Source organism: Ceratosolen solmsi, unplaced genomic scaffold (genome assembly GCF_000503995.2).
Source record: "Ceratosolen solmsi marchali unplaced genomic scaffold, CerSol_1.0 scaffold30, whole genome shotgun sequence".
Classification (NCBI taxonomy): Eukaryota; Metazoa; Arthropoda; class Insecta; order Hymenoptera; family Agaonidae; genus Ceratosolen; species Ceratosolen solmsi.
Window position 1 is genome coordinate 7,017,407 of NW_011948421.1, and position 22,485 is coordinate 7,039,891.

The following is a 22,485-nucleotide window of genomic DNA, read 5'->3' on the forward strand; positions in this document are numbered from 1 at the left end:
CAATAAGAATTTTTAAACATTTTTGTATTGAAAGTCATCAATACTTTTCTCTATTTTCGAAGTATCGCTTCATATTCATTTTGATAATATTTGCTTTATCGAGAAATAGCATAATACCTACTACATTTTAAATATATTACAAAAGTTCGGAAGGATGGAGTATTTTTTCGAGACCTTCGGTTCTCGGAAATTCACCAAGCCTTCTAGCCCTCGAATGTTTATATTTCCTTTTGCCGAATCTCGACTAGCTTAAAGCTTAGATTCTCGAACGTTCTGCAATGCTGCTTAGCCTTCACGTGACAACGTCGATTCAATTCTCGAATCTTCCAAGACTTTGCTTTCGTCGAATTCTCGAAAGCTCAAAGCTTAGATTCTCGAACCTTCCGCAAGCCGGCTAGTCTCCGCATTGCAGTACTTGAGCATTGCAACTACTCCGCTGATACTTAAGGAAGCGCGCATCAAGACTCCACGTAGTTATCACTCAGCAGTTACTGAGTATACAGTGCCAGTTATTCCTCCGAGTCAGTCAATCGTCCTAGCCAGTCATCTACGGCCTAGCCACGCCATTAAATGGAGTCTACAGCAGAGAAAAAGTCATGCAACACACGTTCAATTCTCCAGTGTGCAACGGTTAACAACCAGTCAAGGGCTGACTGCAGTTCTAGAAAATAGTTGACTTCACAAAGCATGGTATGGTACCCTTATACACTAAAAGATAGACATCAGTCTTTATTGAGAATAACTAACACAGAAACATTTCCATACTCTTTTTATGAGTGTGGTCGACTCTCCCTGCTAATCCCTACAACATTAGCACAGACCATATTCCCATACTTCCCTTATGAGTATGGTCGGCTCTTCTTGCTAACCTTTACAACGTTAGCATTGACCCCAACCAAGCCATATTCCCCTTCAAGGAATATACAAAATCCATTGCTGATCCCCATAACGTCAACAACGACATCGTCACCATCACCAAGGAGCAACTACATAATTGTGATAGAACATAATTTACTCTCTACCATGAGAAGTGAATACAGAACAATAATAGTGTAACTGTCAATAAAACCAAATAAATGATGCCGTAAACGAAGTTTACGCACATTGTACATATTTACAGCCCTTCCACCTGTGTCCTTTCCTAAGCATCACTAAGGCGGGTGACAAATAAACTGAACTATTGAACTTGGCCATTCGAGCCAGAAAACTAAATACATTTGATCCTTCGAACCAGATAAAATAAACAAACATTTTCAAACAACTTATTTTATAATTTCACTATTAACAAATGATTAATATTTAACAATGATTATACTGAATATGCCTGAACGTGACTGTAAAAACAGTACTGAGTTACCAGTAAATGACTGTACTTAGTGGTTAAACATGGAATTATACATATCCTTTATTTTGTGATAAGTTAATCTAAAAAAAGTTAAATCGTAAATAATTAAATAATAAATCTAAGATAAGTTAAATCATTTAGATAAAAAAGGTTTTGTCATATCGATAAAGAATGTTATATAATAATTAATTTTTTAATTAATACGTTTTCAGATATTTATTGTCATTTATTGTAGTTAAATTATAAAATTGAGCTATGTCTCCCTAAAAACAAATATGTTTCAGAAATTATTAATAATATTTAATATAACTATTAATTATTATTATTAATATTTGTGAGTTGCAATGTATTTTTCTTAAACAATAAATAGTTAGATGATTTAGTATTCAACAGATTTAAAAAAATAAAATTTATTTTCCCGTGAATTATAAAAATTATATAGTGAATTATAAAATATATATAGTGAATTATAAAAAATTCTAAATAATATTAGATGTTATGGAATATGTTTAGAAGAAAATAAGTGGTTGTATTATAATGTACGTAAAATAGTTAAAACAATACAATGTTCAAAACATCTTAATTATAAAATAAGACTTATTCAATAAAATATTAACAATTAGTTATATATATATATATATATATATATATATATATATATAATATTCATTAGATGTTTTCATATCGTAAATGATAGTTAAATTCGACTAAATTTATTAAGTTCTTCTATTAGCTTATATGTCAGATTTTAATTATTTAACTGTATAATAATAGTATAAAAATTATATTAATAATAACATTCAAACTTTGGAAATAAATAGTAATTTAATTTTTTTAATTTATGATGATAATTTTCTAAAATATCCATCTTATTTAATTTTCAATTTTCCTTAAATTATATTATGTAATGAGTTCTATCCAGTTGTTTTATTAAAAACGTTGTTTTGACATACAATACTTATATGATTTTATTTAATAATAAATAACTTTTAAAATGTGATTCTGTATAATTTCATTTATTAAATAAAATCTTATTTATATTAAAATTTATTCAGGAAATGTTTATGTAAATATTAGTATTATAATGAATATTATAAATATATATAAATATGAACTTTTAAAATAACTATCGTGGTAACTTAAATTGAAATAACTTGTATTCACAATTAAAAAAAAAACAATAAAAATATGATATAAATATTTCATTAACTGTCAGGAGTTTTGGGAAATTATAAAATTATTTCCAAAATTGATAATGTTCATGATGAAATTTGACTTCCTAACTTTCATCATAATTACAAAATATTTCTATTACTTTCAGTAAATAATTTTATATACACTTGAAGAATTTTATATTTTTATAAGATTTATTTGTCTTATAAAGCATTTATATTAAAAGTTTATTTATATGGAACAAATAAAACATCTTATAAACATGATTGAATATAATATATAATATATAATATATATATATATATATATAATTGTTTGATGTTTATAATTAAAAATATTTTACTGTTCGAATATAATATTTATTTTGATATTATAAAATTTTTGAGGAATAAGATTTAATTTTTAGATGTTTGTATCTATATATTCAATACATATTTTAATTCTTACGTAGCTATAATTATAATATATTATTCCAAGTATTTATAAAAATTCAAAATAGTTTTAAATATTAAAAATTTATTTCAGTTTACTTAATTAAAAAAATTAAATGTATTAAATAAACACATAATTAAATATATGATTCTAGAAAATTTAATAATAATGAGTATTATGAACTTTTATTTAGATGAATTATAATTATTTATGAAAAATAATGTGTATAGTAAAGAAATAAATCAGAGAATATTTTAATATGATATTGAATTAATTCATTTTCATAAAAATTCCAAATAGTTATTTTAACATATTTTTTCTTTTAGTAAATGAAATAAACACTTAATTTTTATGTAGAATTGTAATTTTTAAGTTGATTAAAATTCTCTTCATTATAAATTATAGCTATAATGTATAATAATACATTATATGTACTTTAAGAAATTTTGGTATTCTTTTTTCATAATTGTAGTTTTTGTTTATATTAAAAATATAAAATTTATTTATTAAATACTTCTCTTATAAATTTTTTATTTTATCAATAAGACACTAAAAATTAAGTTAAAAATAGAAGCAATAGTAGAATTTTTTTTAAATTATTCAAAGATTTTCATTCATAAATACTAATTTGTGTTAATTTTGCATATCCAATACTTTAATTATAAAATGTATTATACTATAAATAATATAAAAAATAAATTTTTTAGGAAGATTAATGCATTTATATTAAAAGCTTTTTAAAAGTTCAATGTTGAATGAACTTAAACAAAAAAATTTTATTTAAGAATTTTTAAAAGAATCTGTAACATTATTATTACTTTTATTAACAAAAGCAAAGTATATGTAAAACATGTTTCATAAAAATTGGAAGATACAGTATTCAAATTTAAATTTATTATCGATAGCAATGTAATATATTTTTGTAATATTTTGTAACTCTCAAAAAAAAAATAAAAATACTTCATTTTTACATCTTCTAAAATTAATTAAAATTTTTTTTAATTACTTTAGACAAATAAGAGATACCAAGTATTAAATTTTTCATTTTTATCACAAAATCCGATATTCTTCATATGATATTAAAAATAAAAATTTAAATAATTAAATATAGTTAATTGAAAAGTTTTCATATCGATATTTTAAAAAGCATTTATAAAAAATACGTGTAAAATTTGAAATGATGTAATATATAAATAACAATTACATAAAATTTGTCCTTTCAAGGTTCAAATTTATTCAGTTAATTTTTACTTTTTGTATCAGCTTCAGAAGGAAAATTAAAGTTTAATATAGACATTCCTGTACTGTTTCAATTTAAATGTATTTATATTCAAATGTATTTATTGTCAAAAATTATTAGTTTACATCTTGAAATGTTTGCTAACATCACATCGCAGGGTCTTTTTTTTAAACAATCATATAGAGTAGTCACTATTACCTTCATGAATTATCAAATTATCGACATATATAATTATTTTGTAAATTAATTATGTCACTTAAAACTGATTTAAGCTAACTTTTTGCAATAAATAATAATTAATCATTCCTATTACTAATCATTATTTAATGTTTAACACTAAGAATAAACAAATAATTCTTAATAATATTCGTTCTTCGTCGAAAGGACTGATGATTACGACCTTCCTACTAGCTAGTTCAAATAGAATGATCACGAAAATTGAATGGAATACTCTTGATTGTAAAATTATAATTTTAAATAATATAAAATAAAATAATCAATTTGCTATCTTAATCTATTCCAATTCCACATTATAAATTAGATAGATTTCGTACAATATATTTATACAATATATTCATATAATAAAAATCATTGATGACAAATTACATTATTTTGTGTATTTTTTATTTTATTTTAAAAATAAATTTGTTTTCCATAATTTTTCAAGTATAATAAAAATAATTAATAAATGATCGTTTTAAAAATTAATGTAATAAAATTCTAATAATGTATTTGACTAGCAATAAAGTATAAAACTTCTCGTATAATCAGAACAATCTAAATTACCTAATTTTTTATTAAATGACGCAAAAATTGATCATTTTATTCTAGTACTTATGTTTTTTTTTAATAATCAACAAAGTAATTAATTATGGAGCTGCACTATACCAAATTGTTTAAATGAAATTTTTTTTATAAATTAATATATAAGTTGAAATATTATTATTATAAACTATATATTATATTATATAATAAAACCTTAAATAAAAAATTAGAAGTTTTGTGTTATAAAGGATAGTAAGATATTCCAATTTTAAATTAATTTTAAGAAATATAATGACATTTTGTTAAATCGTTGAAAAATTTGCTATTTATTGACCGATTTTTAAATAACTTATAAATAAGTATTTAAGAAAATTTTAAATAATATTTAGAATTAAATATTATAGTATTATCATATCATATATTATTATTATATAATTATTATATCATCAAAAATGATATATACATTATATATATAAATATATTTTTGATTTATATCTGTGTACAAGCACATATATATTACAACGTAATTTTTACTATGTTAAATTTAATATATATATATTTTTTAATAAATTTATACATCCTCAATATTATTAAATATTAATTAAGAAAATATTTTTTCAGTGTTATAATCATTTTATGAGTTCATAAAATTTATTAAATTATTATCGAACTATATATCAAAAACTTTATTTTTCAAAAATTGTAATGTTTTAATGTAAATTTTTTTTTTAATGCAATGTATTAAATTCGATTTGTTATAATTATTAAATGCAAAGTGAAGTGGAAGAACATACTACAATACTTCATATTTTAAATATTAATGTGATATTTAAGTAATTAAATTTTTTTTTTATTTGATATCAAATCGTAGATATATTAATATCATTATTAATCAACATTTTCAACGAATTCATTAATTATTGTATATTCATATTTTATCATACTATACAATTATAGAAATAATTAATATTGTTTCCAAGAGTTGTATATATACACATAAATTATATATTTTATTATAAAAATGAAATTAATTTAATATTTTAATATTATTAAAGTATTTTTAGGATAATTATTGGATATGAATTTAATATCAAAGTAAATGATAAGTTATATGTATATAGTTAAATTTTTTTTAGTCTTAAATGATTGTAGAATTATAACTAAATTTATTAACGGTTTTAAACTATCACATTACCATGAAATTAATTCTATCAGATTTTGTTAATTATCATATAATTCTTATATTTATGAAGAATTAAATATTAAATATATATATAAAAAGAAATGTTTGTGAAAAATAAAAAATTAAAGATATTAAAATAAATATTTGAATGAAATTGTAACATTCAAATAGATGTTTTCATATCGTAAATGATAGTTAAATTCGACTAAATTTATTAAGTTCTTCTATTAGCTTATATGTCAGATTTTAATTATTTAACTGTATAATAATAGTATAAAAATTATATTAATAATAACATTCAAACTTTGGAAATAAATAGTAATTTAATTTTTTTAATTTATGATGATAATTTTCTAAAATATCCATCTTATTTAATTTTCAATTTTCCTTAAATTATATTATGTAATGAGTTCTATCCAGTTGTTTTATTAAAAACGTTGTTTTGACATACAATACTTATATGATTTTATTTAATAATAAATAACTTTTAAAATGTGATTCTGTATAATTTCATTTATTAAATAAAATCTTATTTATATTAAAATTTATTCAGGAAATGTTTATGTAAATATTAGTATTATAATGAATATTATAAATATATATAAATATGAACTTTTAAAATAACTATCGTGGTAACTTAAATTGAAATAACTTGTATTCACAATTAAAAAAAAAACAATAAAAATATGATATAAATATTTCATTAACTGTCAGGAGTTTTGGGAAATTATAAAATTATTTCCAAAATTGATAATGTTCATGATGAAATTTGACTTCCTAACTTTCATCATAATTACAAAATATTTCTATTACTTTCAGTAAATAATTTTATATACACTTGAAGAATTTTATATTTTTATAAGATTTATTTGTCTTATAAAGCATTTATATTAAAAGTTTATTTATATGGAACAAATAAAACATCTTATAAACATAGTAAGCAAACTTAATCTTTAATATTTATAATATGATAAAGAATTATTCTGCTTCTTATGAGAATAATATGAGAAAGAATCTTGTAAAGTTTAGCCTGCATGTTACTACAACAATATGTTCACATTCTCAATCAATATCACATTAGTATACGAACAAATTATCGCAATTATTTTTCAAAACGTTCATTGTTTATACATTAAGTGAAATGCGATAGTACTGTAAAGTAGGTATATCACTTTAAAAGAAAGCAAAATAAAAACTACGTGATACATATTTGCTTTGCAGATTGGTAACTATCCCAGCTCTGCATAACTTTTTAAATAATAAAAATTTATTTTTATATTTCGAAGTATACAAAACTCCAGTCTCTTTTTCTGGATCTCATAATTTATAAGATACACCGAATGCCTTTTGATACAAGACATATCTGGTCAATGAATATCAGACCTGTAAGTCATTAAATGCCAATTGATCCAATTGATTAATTTATTTATATTGTGTGATTGAATGAAAGACCTAATCCTTCCTGTAACATAAATAAGTCTATATAGCTTTATTATATAGACTTTATTATATATAACTTTGCAGTAATAAATTAATATTACTAAATGTTATTTATACTAAATACTAAATTAATATTTAACGAAAATATATATTTTTATTAAATGCATTTGTATGTTTCTTACAGAATTAATTTATTATATTAAATACATATTATTTTATAACAGCAGAAGAATACAGGAATAGAATATTTTTTAAATAAAAAATAAAAATTTATAAAAAATGTACTGAAACGAAGAGTAAAAATACTTAAAAATACTGCTTGAAAATGACATCTGTATCAATCATTTGGTTTCTTGTTGATTTCATCATTTTATTATTTTAATCGATGGTTTATTATTATTTTATACAAATATGAAAACTTACCTTAAAGGAAGATTTTAAACAAAATTATATTATATCAGCTTCTTCACATGTTTGAGATACCATAGATAGTCCTAATGAACCAATAACATTAGGTCTAGAAACAGTCCTTGCATGTTGTTCTACCAGACAATGGTTGATATGTGAAACACAATGTTCATTAGCGTCTGTTGATAAATTCACTGTATACGGATTAGTACTACTAACAGATTTTTCAATATCTGGTACCTCACCTACATAGGAAAGATTTTTTTTAACATATATAAAAGAAATTGATTTATTTTTAAAATAATTGAAGAGTATTTTAAATATAAGAAATACAAAGTGATCGTTTATATCTGTATATTATTAATATTTTTAAGTAATCTACTAAAAATTTTAATTTTTTTATGGAACCATTTAAATAGTTTATCATAAATAATATATACTTTCTTGTTACTTAATTCAAGAAATAAATAAATTACATGATAAATGTGAAAATATAAACTTAAATTTGTATAAAATTGGATATAAATAATAAAAATAAATTTTATCATTAATCTTTTTAATATTTTCTGATATTGAACAATATTAATATTTTAGTTTCTTTAATCTTAATCTAAAAATTATATTAATTTCAAAAATACTATTAGTTTATAATTATAAATAATGATATATAATAATAAATAAAGCATGCAAAACTACGTAAAGTTGAAATAATATGGTTAAATGTTATAAAACTTAAAATTAAAATACAAATAAATGATATAAATGAAAACCGCATTAAGAAAAATTAAGTGATATTTTTAAATTAGCATAAAATTCATACAAAGACCTACAAATGAAATAAAAAACTATTAAATAATATTTGGTAGTTATTGATTTAATAGAAAAATTTAATTTTTAAGAAATATTTGTCGTTATTAGTAAATTAAATGAATTAATTTTTCATATTTAATATATTTAATTGATAAATTAAATAAAATTATATTTTAAAAATTATGAATTTATCTGTAGTAAATCATAAACATATTACACTGAAAAAGTAATGAGCTAAATATAATTTTACACGTTCTATAATTTAAAAATTATGTTAAATATATTATAATCAAACTTATTTATAAAACGTATTTGGTTTATAATATAATATACTAATAAAACATTTGAACATTAAAAATTGTATTATTGATAAAAAATAAAATCTTTGTAATATATATATATATATATAAGTATAATATTTTAACTAAACTGAATTTAATAATTTTTTGAATAATATTTAATCAATTATACATAATTGAAGTATAAGATCATGGTTTTGTATTACGAATTGATAAATATTATCATTGTTTATAAAAGCTTTAAAGATATAAAAATCACCACGCTCTTCATTATTTAAACAATTTATATGAAAATAGAAATTATTTAAGAAATTATTAACAGAAAATGCTCACCGTTTATACTATGAGAATCTGAAACAAGAAAGACTGTCCATGATGTGGCATCAATATTATTTGTGCTGTCAGCATCTACCTCTGTTTCAGTTTGTCCACTTTCAATTACGTTGAGAACTGGTCGATCCGTTGAATAATAGCTGCTGTTAGAGCTTTGAGAATCATGCCTCTGATGATGTTGTTGATTTAAGTGTAAATGTCTCCAGAAAGGATTTTCTGGTTGATGAGCAAAGGTTCCACCTTGTGTTCCGGATCGAGTACCATCGCGTATAAGAGGTGTTGAGTCATCAACGTCCGAGTCACTTTCAGAATCTGTCTCAATACGTTCATCAGCAGCAAAAACCTTGCGCTTGCAGACAGGACAAACACGACGATTCTTCGTCAACCAAGGATCGATGCATTTTGTATGATATGCTGTAAGGTAAGATATTAATTTATGAAATCAGAAAGTGTAACATTATTTATTTAAAATTATTTAAAATAAATTATTTTATTTAACAAGACTAATTTCATATTTAAATATTTAGTACATTTTAAATATTTTGTTAATTGTATCACAATTCAATTATTTTAATTATAGATATAACTTATTTTTTAGTAAATTACAGAACACATTTACCATGTGCACATGGAAGAACTCGTAATTTTTCATTCTCTACGTAATCTTCTAAGCAAATGGCGCATGTTTCATATGGATCACCTTTTGTATATTTGTGCGTTGGAATTTTTTTCAAGCTTGAATATGGTAATCGATGTCTCTGCTGTCTACGTCTATCTTTAATACACTTAACAATCTGAAAATTATATTGTTTATTATACATTCTATTTCTTAATTTTTATTACTAATCAATAAATAATAATTATAAGTATAAATGTATAATAACATTCTTTTTCTAAAACTCAATTCTCATTGTTATTTAATATAAATGATAAAATCATTTATTTAAAATTTTTCAATGTATGTTTCGAATTTCAAAAATATTATCTTATAAATATGAACAATATTTTAGACTTTTTATTTTGATCTTACTTAAATTAATTTGATCTCTTACTTAAATATATTCATTCATACAATTAATTTATATTAACAATTTAATTCAATTTACTAATTTTAGAAATCATAACTTTTATTATAGGAATATTTAAACTGAACTGAAACAAATTTTAAAAGAGACAATAAAATAAATTAATTAAAAATAAACAGATAAAAATCTATATAAATATTAATAAATAATATCTTAAATAAGGATCACAATATTAGAAAATACTTTCATAAATTGTTTCATATAATATAAATTATAATTATATAGATATATTCAATAATTTATATTCTATAGGATATATTCTTAATTATATATTTAATAGGAATTTTGAAGTTTGAAAATTTAGTCTAAAATAGAGATTATATATAAAAAAGATACATAAAATATTTAAAACGGGCTTACAAATTAATAAAATATTGTATTATGTATAACAATAATCTTACCAAAAAAATAACTATGACTAAAAAACAAATGCCAACAACAATAGCAAATGGTAATAAAAGATGAGTGTTGAAATTGAGTGGAAGATCATTAATAAGAACAAAGTATCCTTCCTCATAGGAATAAACATCTTTGAGAAATGAGCCAGTAAATTCACTAACAAATACTGATGGAATACTTATATTTGTTGAATCTTTAACTGACATTGGCTCTAAAATGCAATCAAATTATTTACATTTCCTCTAAATGAAATAAAATTGATTTCATTAAATTATTAGAATTATAAGAATATATTGTTTTTTTTACCTAAATCATTACTATTAACATTATGTACAATTACAGCATTATAACCAGCTTTTTGGGCATTTCTAACTTTAATTTCAAAACTACAATTCAACCTGGCAATTAATACTATCCAGTTGTAGCTAGAATATTCAGTTCTATTTGGTGGAGTTTTTATATCCTGACATGCTGTGGAAGGATTGGAATAAATAACTAAACCCTAAAAAGTAATATAATATATAACTTACCAAAAATAAATTATATAGAATGTAAGATTTAATGTGTATCAAAAAAAATTTTTTAATTTAAAACTGTAAAATAAATTAAAAACAATTGTACTAATAAAGGGTCAACATTTTTAAATTTTTATATTTAAATTTAAATAAATTGTTTAATTAACAAACTTACTTTAATTCCTTCTGTTGGTATAATATCACCAAATCTTGCAGGTATATCACGAAATTCTTGTTCTATTTTGTGACTATTTTTTGCAGAGAATACTAAAATATCAGTTTTTCCACAGCCAGCATAAATAATAATTATCATAAAACATAATTGTACTAATCTATTAAAACATTTGAGCATTTTTTAATATGTTCTTAAATGTTTATAATTTTTTAAGATTTTTAATTTATGAATTTTAGTATTTTTACATATTACATATTATAATTTTACTTATACTTAATAATGTTTTAACAGCACCAGTTTATCGTTATCTGAAATTATGAATAAAAATAATAACACGTTAAAAAATTATTCTTATATATATAACATAAATAAAATATTAACTGAAACTATCATCTAACTATAATTAATGTTTAAAACTTTCTTTCAATTAATGATAATAAAAGTAGTTATTAAATTTCAATGAGAAGATAATATATATAACTAATTTTATTAAGAATAACAAGTATATGTTTATTTTAAACTATTTTAAAATTATTATTCAATAACTATTGATATTTTAAACTATATTTATTATTTATAATTATTTATATTATTCAGACTTATATTTATTTTAAAAAAATGCAACTCAAAAATTTACTCACATTTTGAATGTGATTTTATAAAACACTATCACGATCAGTTAACATCTAATAGCAGTTTTGTAATATTATTTTAATAAAATTTGAATGATAAATAATTGATAGTATTCAATTATAGACAAGATGTTTAAATTGATCGAATACATTGAATGAAATAAACTCATGTTTCGTTTTTTGAAAAATATTTGACAAAATAAAATAATTTAGACAAAGCAAAAACAATTTTTTTAATTTTTTATAACATTAAATATCACTAGTGAAATGATTCTAAATTAATGAAAAGTAAACAAAATCATGGAGTATAATAATATATACAGAATTTTTTTTGGATACACCAGTTGATTTTTCTATAACAAATACAATCACATATGACAATACTTATCAATATCTAATTTTGTAACCATATTTATCAGGATATTCAAAATTGATTTAAAATATGATTAAAATTATTATTTCTGTAATCAAAAAGGTATGATCACCAAGTTTTCTTACGCTTCTGAACTACATAGTTAATAATAAAATTATTTTTTAAACTTATTGAAACTGATTGAAAATACATAATTGATTTAAATGAAATACAACATTATACTTTCAAACTAATGTCATAATAAAAATATTTTACTCCGTGAATTACATATTTTATACTGGAATATAATGTAATAAAATAACAGAGATAATATCAATAATCAACCATAATTTTATGTTAAGAATAAAGATATTTTCAAAAAATATACAATTTTTTACTAATATTTTTAAAGTATTTAAAAATAGTTAGTTCCTTAGTAATAATTTGTTTGAAATAAGATATACTTTACAATATAATAAATAAGCTATTTAGTATTTATTATAGATTTTTAAAAATCTAATAATTCATTATTATTGGACAAAAATATTAGATACAAAATAAAGAATTATTGATATTTGATCAAATTTTATCTTATTTTGTAATAAAAAATAAAAATTTAATTTTAAGTTACCATTTCACCTACTTTATATTTATATTTTATTTTAAAATTAATTTAAATTTAATATTTAACACTTAAATATTATGTAATATCTAAGATATTATGTAAGGTAATTATATTATTAAGATTATTAACAAATTGATTGATATATGTATTTTAAAATACCTACAATTGAGCAAATTATTAATTATTTTAAACATAATATTTATAGTATCTATTAATAAAACTCTTTCATTCTTTAAAATTATAAAATTTATATTAAAAATAAATCAATTAAAAAAATGAAGTTGTATTTTATTATATAACCTTCAAATTATTAACAATTTAATAAATATTAAATGATATATATCTATAATAAAAATATATCGAACTTAAGTTTATACATTTTAATTAAAAATATATTAAAAGAAATGAAGTTGGTTAATAAAAATATAAATTATTTATAATTGTGTAATGTTCAATCATCGAAATTCTTTGTAATATGACATATGGTTGATAGTTAACATTTAAATTTTATCTTATCATACGAGTCAAGTAAGAAAAGGAAAATTCCGCATTAAATTATGTATTAAATTATATATACAAACAACAAAGAAAAATAATTATATATTATATCTATTTTGCTATAGATTAAACAGACAAATAAATTATACACTCATATATTGATATTCATATATTAAATCTATAAACAATTGTTTTTTATTTTAGAATATTAGTAATATAAAGATTACGGTGTAATTAAAAGAATTTTCACAAAAATTGAAGTTAATTAAGTACATTGTCTAATAAAAGATAAAAAAATTCGAACAAGTCATCTAAGATCATCTTTTATTTTAAAATGAGTCAAAAAATTCTATATTGTTTCATGAATTGTTTTTAAATTTACACATATACCTACTAATGAAAATTCTCTCTCATATAAAAACGAAAAATCTTGTATAAAAATTCATGATTGTATCCTGGTATATTACATATTATATTTATTTAAATAACTGGATTTCTGTTTTCGATTATGCAAATTTGATAACCTCATTCACTATAAACGAAACTGTTTTCAGTTGTTCAAGTACTTAAATTTAATGATAAATAGGAAAATGAAAACTTTATGGAAATATGGACACTATACATTTTGTCAATTTTTGTGGCGCTTTTACTGTGATCGCGATTTGTAACTTCGCAATAATGTTGACACAGAAAATCACAGCATTTCATGAATATCACAAATTTATATGGTAAGTTTCAAAGAAGCGTTTGAATTTCGAGAACTTTTTTTTAATAAGCAGTATACACTTTACTAATGCATATCCACTTTATAATTGTTAAATTATTTTTACATTACGTTCTTGCCTTGCGCCTTTTTTTACAAAACTATATATCACCAATTCCGAAAGCAAAATTAGTTGAAACTGAAACTTATGTCGACGCCATCTGCAATGCTTTTTTTTAATTTACCTTAATTTATTTTTTATATATTTTTTTTATTAATTGTATTGTAATATATATATTAATTTGTATTTTTTATACAATTATATTGTATATGTATTATGGGATTAATTGTTGTTTATTGTAGAATATTTAAAAAATAAACTTCGTTAGTATATTTAATTTTTTATTTTTATAAAAATATGAATGAATATATAATTTCTTATGATAATTTATTAAATTGATAATGTATCAAACCGTTTTTTCTTTAATATTCTTAATTAATATTTTTAAATATTTTGGTTAAAATTATTTTTAATTAATTGCACAAATTTTGTATAAAAATTTGTGTTTATCTTTTTAATTTTTTAAATTATTCTAATGATTCTATTAATCCTCTTATCAATGTATATTTAACAGTATCTTACATATAGTACATATTCTACATCATGAAATTTTCACATATTTGAATTGTCTATTAGCCTATATTTATTGAAAAAACTTACAAACTATTCCATATATTATAATATAATATATTATATTTTATGTATATAAAATTATCGAAGGTAATATATATTTTTATTGAAATTTTTATTTTATTATGAATAACTAATTATATACTAAGCACCTAAAAAAATAATTACGCGATAAACAGAATGAAATAAAATTACAATTAATATAATTGTAATTAATGCTTGCTATTAGAAATTGCGATGGTAAAAATGTTCGATCATTCGTTCCGCAGCGTAGATACAATGATATATATGACCATTGAAATTTTCTTTAAATGCGGGATCTGTCAATGATGATTATGTTCATTGACGTATAAAGGTTAGATAACGGATGTTGCAGACACACCTTTAGGGTTAAAATTTACAATGGAAAAAATTATTAAGAAAAGAAAGAAATTAATGCAGCCAATTTGAAATTAATGCTTAATAAACAAAAAAAAACAATTTGGTATTAAGCTTAAGTCAATACAATTAAAAAATTATTTTTTACTTTAGAAGAAATTTATACTTAAATCATATAATATATATTTTATTTTTTATTATAGTTGTGATTAGATAAAATTACTAATTTGTAAAAAGGTAACATTTACGTATTAATTTTCATATTTTGTAAATATATTTAAAGATATTTATATTTGCTGTTTCAGAATAATTAGAAAATAACCTCTTGATCATTCATAAAAGGTAATTTTTTATTATTTAGAACTGTTTCACAAAATTTTTATTCAATGAATCAAAAAGATGATTTACTACCTAATGAATCTAATTTTGTTGGCGGGGAATCATTCCATCCTGGTAAAAACTGTACAGTTTATAATGAAATTGTTACAGAGAGTAAATGTTTAAATAGTGTTGAATCTTTATCAAATATTAGTGGATCTATATATAAAAGTGATAGATCAATATTTAGTAGTGGTGAACCTGTATTGAGTAACAACGGATCTATATCAAATAGGGGCAATTTATTATATAATACTAGACCTGTATTAAATAATAGTGGAAATATATTAAATATTAGTAGACCTATATTAAACAGTAATAAGCCTTTGGTAAATATTAAAGAAATATTATTAAACAGTGGTGAGCCTTTATTAAATAATCATAAACCTACAAATAGTGATATATTAATTTTAAACAATAGTGGAAATGTGTTAAATAGTGGTCCAATTTTAAAAAGATCAGATGCAACAGATGCATTATCTCAACAATTTCAAAATGTAAATCTTTCAGGAAGAATATCTTCATTTGAACATAAAACTGAATATTCAACTAATTCTATTCCACCTAGAATTTCACAAGTTAATTCAACAACAAATCGATTATTAGATATGAAATCACCAAATTACACTAACTTCAACTTCTACAATAATGTGGTGGATCAACCAAATATGTCTGTTACAAAAGCTGGTTTTAATAAAATTTGGGGTATGGACTCTGTCGATCTTTTACAATGTCGAAATGTCTTACCATTTGAAAAAGTTTCTCCACCAAGAATAAAATTACATCAAGATCTTTTGGATCGAGTTAATTGCAGTTCTGAAATTTTCCGATGTACATTAACAAAAATTCCTGATTCAAATTCTTTATTACAAAAATCACGTTTACCATTAGGCATACTTATACATCCCTTTAAAGATTTAAATTCTATATCTACAATACAAAGTAATACAATTGTCCGTTGTCGATTATGTAGAACATACATAAATCCTTTTGTTTACTTTGTAGATTCTAAAAGATGGAAATGTAATTTATGTTATAAAGTTAATGAACTTCCTGAAGAATTCCTTTTTGATCCTGCTACAAAATCTTACGGAGATCCATCTCGAAGACCTGAGATACGAACAAGTACTATTGAATTTATTGCACCAAGCGAATACATGTTACGTCCACCGCAACCTGCTGTATATCTTTTCATATTTGATGTATCACGATTAGCTGTTGAAAGTGGTTACTTATCTATTGTATGTAATATTATATCTGAAGAAATGTCGAGACTTCCTGGTGATAGTAGAACCCAAATTGGATTCTTAGCAGTTAATTCGGCAATTCACTTTTTTAGCATGCAAGATAACGTGTCTCAGCCACATCAACTAATAATGTTGGATGTTGATGATATTTTCCTACCGTGTCCAGAAAATTTAATTGTTAATTTAAAGGAACGGGAGGAGCTTCTAAAAGATTTATTAAGTCAGTTGCCAAATATGTTTAAAGACAATAATGATACTAATTGTGCTTTAGGTGCTGCTCTTCAAGCTGCTCTCAAACTCATGTCACCAACTGGTGGTAGAATCACTGTATTTCAATTATGTTTACCTAATATAGGTCCAGGTGCACTGCAAGCTCGTGAAGATCCAAACACAAGATCAGGAAAAGATATTCCTTACTTAAATCCTGCTACAGATTTTTATAAACGGTTAGCTTTAGATTGCAGTGGTCAACAAATAGCTGTTGATTTATTTCTGATGAATTGTCAATATAGTGATCTAGCTACATTATCAGGTATTTGTAAATTTTCTGGAGGAAGTATTCATTATTTACCTTTATTTCAAGCATCAAAAATTCATCATATTGAGATCTTAGAGAAAATTTTACGGCGTTATCTTACACGCAGAATTGGTTTTGAGGCTGTTATGAGAATAAGATGTACACGTGGATTAACTATTCATACTTACCATGGTAATTTTTTTGTTCGGTCAACTGATTTATTAAGTTTACCAAATATTAATCCAGATGCAGGCTTTGGAATGCAAGTGTCAATAGAGGAAAATCTATCAGATATGCAAAACGTTGCTTTTCAAGTTGCCTTGTTGTATACATCTAGCACAGGCGAAAGGAGAATCAGAGTTCACACTTTATGCCTTCCTATCTCTTCAAATCTATCAGATATACTTTATTCAGCAGATCAACAATGTATAATTGGACTATTAGCAAAAATGGCAGTTGACAAATCAGTGCAATCCTCACTATCTGATGCCAGGGATGCTTTGATAAATGCAGCTGTAGATGTGTTATCCTCATACAAACTTTTACAGTCATATCCAGGTAGTGGTTTAGTAGCTCCACAAAATCTGAAGCTGCTGCCTGTATATATAATTGCTTTGCTGAAGTGTCGTGCCTTCAGATTTGGAGTAAATACAAGACTGGATGATCGCGTTTATATCATGTGTCAGTTAAAAAGTTTACCATTAACTCAACTTATACAGCTGATTTATCCTGATTTATATCCAGTGCATATCTATGTAACAAAGATCATCACTGAAATAGATGGACAACTTAATCCACATCCTGAAAGATTGCATCTTTCAGCTGAAAAATTAGACTCTAGAGGAGCATTTTTATTGGATGCTGGAGACCAAATGTTTCTCTATATTGGAAAAAATATTCATCCTTCATTTTATTACAATATATTTGGAATTGACACTTTTACAGCTATACCAGAGGAAATGTATGAACTACCAGAATTGGCAACTCCAGAGTCGCAAAGACTGAGGACTTTCATTGCTAGTCTTCAAGAGAAGAAACCATATTTTGCAACGCTACAGATAATTCGAGATGACAGTTGCTTTAGAACACAATTTACAGAACGATTAATTGAAGATAGGTTTGAAAATGCATTGAGTTACTACGAATTTCTTCAACATATAAAATCTCAAATAAAATAAAGAAGTTTTGTAATCATGCATGTATGGGTGATTTGCAAAAAATAAATTTGTTACAAATAAATAAAAATTATAAGTTTGAAATCTTTTTTAAATTATTTAAAATTAAATTGAATGAAAGATTCGCATATGATTATATAGAAGTTTAATAAAATTAATTAAATAAAATAGAAAATGCAATGTTTTTGCAAAAACAGAAAATAGTATGTTTTATTAAAATAATTTTATAATATAAAATAAAAATTAAATACAAATAAATAAAATAAAATTACCTTAAAAAAATATATATTTAGTAACAAACAACATAAAACTAATTTTAATAACATTTTTTAATTGAATAAACAAGTATTTGTATAAACTTTATTTAATAAGCTTCATGTTTATTTCAAAATTTACAATGTACAAGTAATATTAACAAGAAACAACCTACAGGAAAAGCTGATTGAGTATTTGTACCACTGTATTTATATTTAAACTGAACATATACAGAGTTAAGTAGGTTATGAAAAATGAAATTATATACTGATTAATAATAAATCAAAAATATTTTAATTCATTATTTAAATTAAAATATTTAAGCTTTTGTTTTACAATTCTTCTATGCAATATTATTTGCTTAGAAAAAAAGCCTATAAAAAGGAAAAATTTAATTAAAAATGTAAAATGTGTCTATTTTACTATTTTCTAATCTTAAACTTTAAATTTACAATTAATTTATCTGTAATGTACAAATTAAATTTTTCCAGGTGTAAATCTCTCATTAAAACAACTAGCCTTTTCAAAAATATTTTTCTTCCTTGCATCATTCAAACGATTCATTTGTAAATCAATATCTCGATCAAAAGGTCTTCGCGTTGATAATCCGAATTCTTTTGCTTCCTTTTCTAATTTCTAAAACAAAGTATAAAAATAAATGGAAGATTTTTTAATAGATTCAAATGAAGACTTAGTTGACATTGATTTTAATTATTACATCAAACTTAATTAAACTAAAATTTAAAAAACACTAATTTTTTTTTTATTTCAATATTCTATAATTACAATGACGATATATAAAACATAAAATTAAATTGGATTAATTTAAAAAACAATTACCAAAAATTAATTTCAATTAAAGAATTTATTATTGTTTTAATTAATTTATAACTTCTTTATGCAGTGATTTATAAATTACCTTTTTCTTTCGTTTCAATGATTTCAAATGCATATCTAATAATGATTCACATTTTACTTGTTTAACAGATTCTTTTATTACATCTTCATATTTGCATTTGTTTAACTTGTTATTTGACTCTTCAGATTTAACAAATAGGGGTTCTTTCTATTAAAAAATTTATGTTAATGAAAATTAATCTTTTATAAAATATTATAATATGATTAGATTAAATGAATTATTTTAATTTTAAAATTTCCTAAATTTTCATTAAATAAAAAATTATAATAAATAAGGATTTATTAAAAATCTTTTTAAAGTGTTAGAAATTATTGTATGGCCTTCTTTACTGATTACAATGTAAAAATATTACCTTTTCTGTTTGTTTAAAATATTTGTCTACTGGTGTATCTGTCCACATTGATCGATCAGATAAATCTGAACCTTCATTCATTTTAAATTTACGAGACCTTGATTCAAAGCTTAAAGCAATTGCATGTGTTGGTGGTAGTTCAACCATCCATTCCTCTCGTTTTCTTTTTTCTGAACTAATCTTCAAAATAATTATATTTTATATTTAATTATGTTTTTTATTAACTTTTTTATTACGTTTAAATAATATTACGAATGTTAACCAGCTTAAAGCAAACGATTTTTAATAAATATATATATATATATATATATATATATATATTACTTTTGTTATTGAATGTGTATAAAATAATTGATTTATTGATAAATACTACATTCTGTTAATAAAATTATACTTATAGTTTTACATAAATTTATTTTTTGAAAAAGATATAATAATAAATTATGTGCATTATTATTAGTACAGTATTGTTCGCAATTTATTATTTTTATCATTTTTGTAGATATAAAATTTTTTTAATAAATGTCATTAATTTAATGTAGCCATCTATTAAAATAAACTAAATTATTGCATTAAAAGTTTACATAGAAAAATATTAAATAATCTAAAAAACACAGATAAGAAATTTATTTCTTACTTTATCTTTGATTTTAGCCTTAACCTGTTTTGCTCTTTGCTCAAGTTGGATTTGAATATAACTTTTTCGAATGGCAGGATGATCAACAGGTAGAGGACCAAATGTTTCGTCATCTTCAATATTAGATCTCAAAGGCGTATCTATAACTTTATTATCACTAGAAATTATATTTTCAAGTAATACTGATTCAATTACTCTATGTTTTTCCATGTGTGGAGGTAAAACTGGACCAAATGTTTCTATCTCTTGTTTTTCAAGATTATATGTATCTATTTCATATTTTTCTATTTTTTTTGTTTTTTTTTCTTTATCAGTGCCAATACTATTATTTGTTATTGGTGATGATTGTCTATGATTTTTAGACAAAACTGGCTCAATTACATTTTGATTATAATTTGGTACAGAATATAGAGGTAATTTCGTTTTCTCTATATTTTTTATAGGAATTTCAATATCATTAGCATTAATAAATTTTTTTTCTAATTCTAAAGATAATGTAGGACCATAAAATGAACTGTTAGCATCATGATTTTGTTTATGAATAATTCTGTCAAAAAATGATTTCAGTTTTTTAGGATGTACTGTAGTATTTCCTACAGTAGATGTTAGATTCATCATAATATCTGATTTACTAACTTTGTTTATATTATCTTCCATACACTTTTTTTTAGTTATTTTTGTTTTCTTAACTTCAACTTCTTCTGTTTCCATGGAAATGAAAGAAGTATCAATGCTATTCTTTTTGTCTTCTTTTTTTGAAATATTTTCAGATGTAATTTGATCACTTTTTTCTCGACTCTTATTTTTAGACCGTTTTTTGTGTTTGTCTCGTGACTTACTTTTATGTTTATCATTACTATAATTCTTGCTGTCTTTTATTTCCCTTGAATCGTAACTTCGAAAATCTTTTGCGCCATAATTACGAGAATCATTATGTTCTCTCTTCGAACTTGAATCTCTACTACTATTCTTTATATCCTTTAACCTTATATCTTTTATTGAATATTTACTATTTGTGATTCTATCATTTGATGATCGATTTTTTTGTACAAGATTATCTTTTGAATATTTAGATCTTTCCTTTCGAGAATTTCTATTTTTAGAATGTGCCCAATGTTTCATATTTTTGCTACGTTGTGGTGATTGTAAAAACACTTTTCGTTGAGATTGTGATACTGAAATCGCATCTTTTCGAGTCGTTTCAAAACGAAATCGTCGTCCTTCATCACTATCTTGACTTTCTGAATCTGTATCCATTTTTTAAGATTAATCTGTTGGATTCTGAAAATAAAAACTATTTGGCATTTTAGTTTTATAAATTAGCCTTTTTTGTTCGATTTAATAGCATAATGAATATTCTTATATTTTAAGAAATAAATATATTTAATTTTACATACAAAAGAACTTGTACAATATATTTTATTCAAATTAATTTCTTGGCATTAATATAATTTATAAATTTAATGAAATAATTAATAAAGAATTTATAAATGATATACATAATATTTAAAAAATTTTACCAAT

At 22.0% G+C, this 22,485-nt stretch overlaps 3 protein-coding genes across 4 annotated transcripts; 1 reads left to right on the forward strand and 2 right to left on the reverse strand.

The window, feature by feature from the left end:
• Positions 1-7,070: 7,070 nt before the first annotated feature.
• Positions 7,071-11,779, reverse strand: LOC105361486 (E3 ubiquitin-protein ligase RNF13). Of its 2 annotated transcripts, XM_011498682.1 has the most exons (7): positions 11,603-11,779; positions 11,219-11,414; positions 10,915-11,123; positions 10,048-10,222; positions 9,429-9,842; positions 8,002-8,231; positions 7,071-7,600 (listed from the first exon to the last, which is right to left on the reverse strand). In XM_011498682.1, exons 1-6 carry the CDS (start codon positions 11,777-11,779, stop codon positions 8,026-8,028), a joined length of 1,377 nt encoding a protein of 458 aa, XP_011496984.1. In that variant the 3' UTR covers positions 7,071-7,600; positions 8,002-8,025. The 2 variants fall into 2 exon arrangements, with proteins under 2 accessions (XP_011496984.1, XP_011496985.1); XM_011498683.1 differs by lacking the exon at positions 11,603-11,779 and having other exon boundaries at positions 10,915-11,154; positions 11,219-11,283.
• A 4,050-nt stretch (positions 11,780-15,829) lies between these two features.
• Sec24AB (Protein transport protein Sec24AB) lies at positions 15,830-18,874 on the forward strand. The gene has a single exon (XM_011498684.1). It carries the CDS (start codon positions 15,868-15,870, stop codon positions 18,799-18,801), a length of 2,934 nt encoding a protein of 977 aa, XP_011496986.1. The 5' UTR covers positions 15,830-15,867; the 3' UTR covers positions 18,802-18,874.
• Positions 18,875-19,477: 603 nt separating this feature from the next.
• Positions 19,478-21,605, reverse strand: LOC105361488 (GPALPP motifs-containing protein 1). The gene is made up of 4 exons (XM_011498685.1): positions 20,962-21,605; positions 20,325-20,504; positions 19,973-20,119; positions 19,478-19,689 (listed from the first exon to the last, which is right to left on the reverse strand). Exons 1-4 carry the CDS (start codon positions 21,577-21,579, stop codon positions 19,531-19,533), a joined length of 1,104 nt encoding a protein of 367 aa, XP_011496987.1. The 5' UTR covers positions 21,580-21,605; the 3' UTR covers positions 19,478-19,530.
• Positions 21,606-22,485: the final 880 nt, after the last annotated feature.